Below are 5834 nucleotides of genomic sequence, written 5' to 3' on the forward strand. Positions count from 1 at the left end.
GAGGAAGTGTCTCACTCTCCTTGTTTACCCATTTTCCACCGTTCGCCTGTAAACAAAAGATGGAGCAGAACGGAGAGGGAGAGAGAGACAGCAGTAAACTGTCCTTGGTGGTAAATAGCCTGGTGTTTTTTTCTGGGAGATTCTCTTTTGAGGATGAAGTCACCACCTAATCTGCTCTCAGAGCTCTCCCTTTCTTTTGATATTGCATTTATTTTTCAATCCTTCAAATGTGTTTCCCATCCCCCTTATTCAGGTACACAGAACATAACGAACACTGTATTATTTATATATGAACTCATGTAAATATGTTTGGATTGATTTCTGTTTCCCGTTAATTTCTGTATATTCTGTTCCTGTATTCCCCCCTAAATGTACACATTTTCTTATTTGTTTCAATACACAATCATTTATTTGCGTACTTCTTTATTGTTTGATTATGATAGGGTGTGTTACTCAAGTACGTTGCATAGTGAACAATTCAGTTATCATTAGCTTATGAAATAAAATAATATGATTTGAAACAAATCCCCCTGTACAATGTTTTGCATAACAACAAGCAGCCTTGCATAAAGACCTTAGGGAGTGTTTTGTCCACCTGCGTTCACTTGTAAGAAACACCACTTGATTTCTAAACGTTTTACTTACTAAGGTTTTCACCAGCTGTTAGCACAGATGGAGTAGATACTAACCTGAGTCTGTTCACATTCATGAGTCTCCACTTCCCTCCAGTGGTCACAAGGAAGAACTGCAACATCTGCAGTCACTCCTCTCCTCTGTGTGTTCACATCCTAAAGCTATAGGAGCCAGAGAGCAAGAAGAAAGGTTGCACTTAGTAAGCTTCTTGTAAGGCTCGTACCTGCATGCACGTCTGGAAGTGCACATATGATATATAAAGCAATAAACCTATGCAAGCTGATTGGAAATTATATCATAATTGATTGTAATTACAATTTGTCTTCATTGTACCTTGCTGTCTGATTGTCTTGCCTTCACATGATCATTATACGATATAAGAATAAGACAATAAGTCTATAGAGAGAATTATCCTTTCTATTTGATTAATCAATACATTAATAGTGTAAGTAATACAAGGCACTTCATACAAAAGCATCCAAGCAAGTCATGCTCCAATTATATTTGATATAAAACAGAATATATAGGATAAATACATGTCCTAAAATATGTCACCTTCCCAAGGTTACTCTATGCCAAAGGGCATAGCGTAATTTAGGTAATATTATATTATATATAATATAATATTATTTTTGAGATAGCCATTAATAACATTTATCAAATATATTTTGCAGACCAATGTATATTTAGTGTGGGAAAAACTAAAAAACATTTATTTTCTACTGACGTTTGGTTCTGAGCGAAGACTACGCCTCCCACAATGCAACGCGTATTCAACATGGCGTCTCACAGAACTGCTTGACTTCTGGCTACAAGACCAAAACAAAGCTGAAGCTAAACAATACGGTGTAGTGAGTTTATAATAATATAACAGGCAGGAGGATGAAACTGTTGCTGAATGTATTAAAACGAATACACAAACCAGCCGTTTACAGCAGTCAGCCCCGCTGCCGGAGCTCGTCTGCCCGCAGCGGCCTGCTGCCTCTCCGGGATGAGGCTCTCATCGTCGGGTCAAACCCGGAGCTGGTGCAGAGACTCGGGCCACAGGTGGAGGTGAGGACGGGCTTCATCACTGAGGAGGAGGAGGGGGCTTTCATGCAAGAGCTGGAGCTAGGCCTGAAGAAGAAACGCTACGAATTTGACCATTGGGACGGTGTAAGTACTTCAGAAGTACAGGGATAATAGTTGAGAAGGGTATACTATACACACATTTCACGTTTGGCTATTCAAAGTGCATAGGAGTTGCAACGCACACCTGTTACATAATTACGATAAATTAAGCTCATGAAGGCTACCGTCTGACATTTTAGAACCTATCAAGAAAATAAAGGACCAGTCCATCACTTTTGCAGCCTTCTCTCATAGCTATCAAAATATAGACCTTCTCTTGAATCTGTCACCAACTATATAAAACATTTATTTTTGTAGCCAAATCCTACACCTGTTGATATTTGAATTTTCCTGTTTCCGGTTATAGTTTTTTGGTTATGCAAATCTCTTAATAATAACCCCACTCTGCTGTTCTGGCCTACGTTTGCAGCAATAACAATTAGTAACAATCTACATTAAAACAAGTGCAACACAAGCCTGCAATAGACACATAGTTTCACATTAAAACACATCTAATAACTTTGTATGCAAATGTTTCCAGTGACCAACAGCACCAACACAGGCTGTTGAATTATTTTTGCTCATTATTTCAACAGTTTTGCCATTCACTTACTGCTAACTTAAAGCACCAATGTATTTTAAATGACGGTGAAATAGTCATTTCTGCTGTGTTCACGTCACCTCATTCAGGCTATTCACGGGTACCGAGAGACTGAGCGAGTGATGTGGGGGGAAAGGTGTGAGGAGGTCTTGAGTCGTGTTCGATCTGGAGCGTTTCCTGAGGGGAGTCCTCTCCTCGGGCCGGTGCACATTCTGGATCTGGACAAGACTGGCTACATCAAGCCTCACATTGACAGTGTCAAGGTTTGTCTTGTTTTTTCTCTGCATTCAGACAAAGAAAACTATCACAAATGCTCTGACATTTACAATACCATCAGCACTGTAACAGTTTGATACAACCTTTTGTGTTGGCTCCGCTGTTACCCCATCAGATGTGGTCTTACTGTCGTTCTCTCTGTCTTTTTCAGTTCTGCGGCAGCACCATTGCTGGGTTGAGTCTCCTGTCAGACAGCATCATGCGCTTAGTGAAGGAGGATGACGCCGAAGAATGGCTGGACCTGCTGCTGCCCCGATTCTCCCTCTACATACTGAGGTCCAGCATGTGGTCTACGTATATTGCCATGGAGTTATGTCCTATAGTTGTTAAATCCTTGACTCTGAAAGCACTGTTATTTGTTTCACCCTGCTCTCCTTTCTCCCATACAGGGACCAGGCTAGATATAACTTCACCCACCAGATCCTGAAAGATGAGGAGTCTGTTTTTAACGGACAGAGAGTGCCTCGGCTGCGTCGAATCTCCGTCATCTGTCGGAACCTTCCGGGTTAACAACCACTTCCTCTCAGCTTGGAAATGAACAATACATAACATAAATAAAGAATGATGTCACTGATCACCACTAAGATCTAAAAATATGTACCATAAATTACCAAGTTTTGTTTGGTTAATATATTGATATGATATGGTAAAGTGTCCGGGACATTTATTGCAGTTGAGACACTCTCCATATTGTACAATTGAGAACTATTTATTGGATTGAGTCACAGTACAAGAGTACTTAAATGAACCAGTATACTAGCAGTGGTGTTTCACAGCGAGTTCACCTGCGCCACATAGGCTGCCGTTTGAAAACACACTCAATTAAATGTGTGAAATAATTTTGTATATGTTGTTGGTTCTCCATAAGATGGCGGGTTGGCTCCTGTGATTATTCATGTTGTTATGCAGGTGTTCCTCCACTTGTCACGGTTTGAGTGAAGGAAGCAGGACCCATTGATTGATTGATTGAAAAGTTTATTAACAGCTTGTATATTGGGTACAGTACAGTACAGCTCAAAACATACAATTGTTAAGGGGATGCAGACCAGAGAAAGACTTTCGTCTTGTTTACATCAGGGTCCCCCATTTCCAATTCATCATGTCATTTAAGACATATAAGACATATTTGACATACAGATGGCTTATTTACAATTTACATACAGGTGGTTTTTTTACATACAGATTGCTTGTTTACAATTTTCATTTTAGATTTCGTTCTAATACATCCTAACCGGACATTTAAGACATACCAAGTCTACAGATATACAGTTAGTAACAGAGTCTAAAATGCGAGTATATACATAGATGGGGGGGGGGGGGGGGGGGGAAGCTGTCCATTGTACGACAGGTTGAGATTTGTACCATTACCGGGGCCAGTTTTGCAATGCTCTCCCCCGAAGGTGCTCTTTAAGAGAGGTTTTGAAGGTAAGTATAGTTTTACTTTCCTTTACAGTTGTGGGAAGAGCGTTCCACCTTGATGTGGCATAATTGCGAAACGTGTATTCCCCCTTTTTTGTGCCAAATCTGGGTTTCACATGATTTGTGGAGCTCCCTCTGGTGTTATGATCATGGTATTCCTTGACCTTTGGGAATAATTTTGACATGTACATGGCAGAGTTCCCGTTAGAATATTTTTTCGCCGGTCAACATGTCCGTTCAAGTTTAAATCTTCCGGACAACATTTGAAAAGTGCCGGTCAAAGATCTTATTTGTTATTTATTGAGCTTTAAAACAAATTGATATGATTCGATATTAAACAAACTAATTATAGTAGATTAACTATTCAAAAGTGTACAGTAATTTACAATAACACGGGAATAATAAACGGAGCGCTCTCCCCCTCTCCTGACAGCCCGTCATGCAGCAGGCGGAACAGTGATGAGTAACCCGACAGTAAAACTAAACATATCTATAACCAGTTACGGTAGTTTGAGAGGTCATTAAAATAGCTACGTGTGATATTCTAACCTGAAGTGTGTGTGTTGTCCGCTCACCGCTGCAGGTGATCATGCAGAGCTGCGTGTCGACTTGTCAGCAGCAGCTGATCTCTCTCTCCCGTCAGATTAGACTTTACTCGCGTGTATCTCCATATCGATCAGGTCTAGCTAGTTCTAGCTAATGATATGACTATCTGCTTATTAAAAGACACCTAAACAATAAGCGTCGCTATGAAACCGGGTGAGGCAGCAAAGTATAGCGCAGCATTATGCATTTGTTTACATGCCCACCGGAACCCCGAGGCATTACCAACAGATCAACGCACAATCAACCCATCCAGGACATCTCTTTCTCCACATTAACTGTTAGACATTATAATTGACTATTCTTGTCTGTCACATACTCTTTTGTCTGTCACATAAGTGGCGCAAATTGCGCAACTGATGCGGTATTGCGCTAAACGGAAATTATTTGGACGGACACTTTGACCGGAGAGATTTAGATTTGCCGGTCTTCAGCATATTTTACCAGTCATAGTCCGGTAATTACCGGCTAACGGGAACTCTGGTACATGGGTACCATAGAGGTGTAGTGGATCTTGTAGACCAGGCCCATTGCAAGTAGCTGTACTCTGTCGTCTACTCTAAGCCATCCTAGGTTGTCAAAGTGGGCAGAGGTGAGGTGGGTTCTAGATGAAAGGTCAAGCAGTAGTCTGACCAGTTTATTTTGCGATGTTTGAAGTTTTATTTTTAGCGCCTTGGAGGTGCTATGGTACCCTGACGTGCAAGTATAGTCATAGTACCCTTGAATGAGTGCTCCTGCCAGAGTTTTCAGGGTGTTTTTGTTTACCAGAGAGGAGATCCGGTATAGGAATCTAGTTCTTTGATTGACTTTTTTTATTACATTGGATGCCATTTTGTCACAGGAGAGGTTTGCCTCAAGAATAGATCCTAGGTATGTAATTTCCTTCTTACTTGTGACAATAATGTCGCCCACTGCAACTGAGAAGTCGTCGGATTTGCTGAGATTATGTTTCGAACCGAAGAGAATGGACTCTGTTTTACCCAGGTGTAATGATAATTTATTATCGGCGAGCCAGGTGCAGATTCTGCCGAGCTCGGAGCTGAGGGTTTTTTCAACCTGCAACCCGTTCCTGTCAGAGACCATGCAGGGCTGAGTCGTCCGCGAACAGGAACATATGAGGGGCCGTACAGGCCGTAATTCATACTGGTCCTCTCACGCACATACATTCTCCTTTTACATACATATATTTTCA

At 41.1% G+C, this 5834-nt stretch overlaps 1 protein-coding gene across 2 annotated transcripts; it reads left to right on the plus strand.

Moving 5' to 3' along the window:
* Positions 1 to 1397: 1397 nt before the first annotated feature.
* Positions 1398 to 3214, plus strand: alkbh7 (alkB homolog 7). Of its 2 annotated transcripts, none has more exons than XM_034215518.1 (4): positions 1398 to 1788; positions 2434 to 2607; positions 2772 to 2896; positions 3010 to 3214. In XM_034215518.1, exons 1-4 carry the CDS (start codon positions 1516 to 1518, stop codon positions 3128 to 3130), a joined length of 693 nt encoding a protein of 230 aa, XP_034071409.1. In that variant the 5' UTR covers positions 1398 to 1515; the 3' UTR covers positions 3131 to 3214. The 2 variants fall into 2 exon arrangements, with proteins under 2 accessions (XP_034071409.1, XP_034071410.1); XM_034215519.1 differs by having other exon boundaries at positions 1398 to 1686.
* Positions 3215 to 5834: the final 2620 nt, after the last annotated feature.

This window comes from Gymnodraco acuticeps, unplaced genomic scaffold (genome assembly GCF_902827175.1).
Source record: "Gymnodraco acuticeps unplaced genomic scaffold, fGymAcu1.1, whole genome shotgun sequence".
Lineage (NCBI taxonomy): Eukaryota > Metazoa > Chordata > Actinopteri > Perciformes > Bathydraconidae > Gymnodraco > Gymnodraco acuticeps.

What these genes read in the sequence shown, in the direction of transcription:
- alkbh7 (XM_034215518.1), top strand. Translation starts at nt 1,516, where the DNA reads ATGAAACTGTTGCTGAATGTATTAAAACGAATACACAAACCAGCCGTT. An exon ending in AATTTGACCATTGGGACGGT is followed by an intron (nt 1,789 to 2,433) that starts GTAAGTACTTCA and finishes CACCTCATTCAG; the next exon opens with GCTATTCACGGGTACCGAGA. An exon ending in TTCTCCCTCTACATACTGAG is followed by an intron (nt 2,897 to 3,009) that starts GTCCAGCATGTG and finishes TCTCCCATACAG; the next exon opens with GGACCAGGCTAGATATAACT.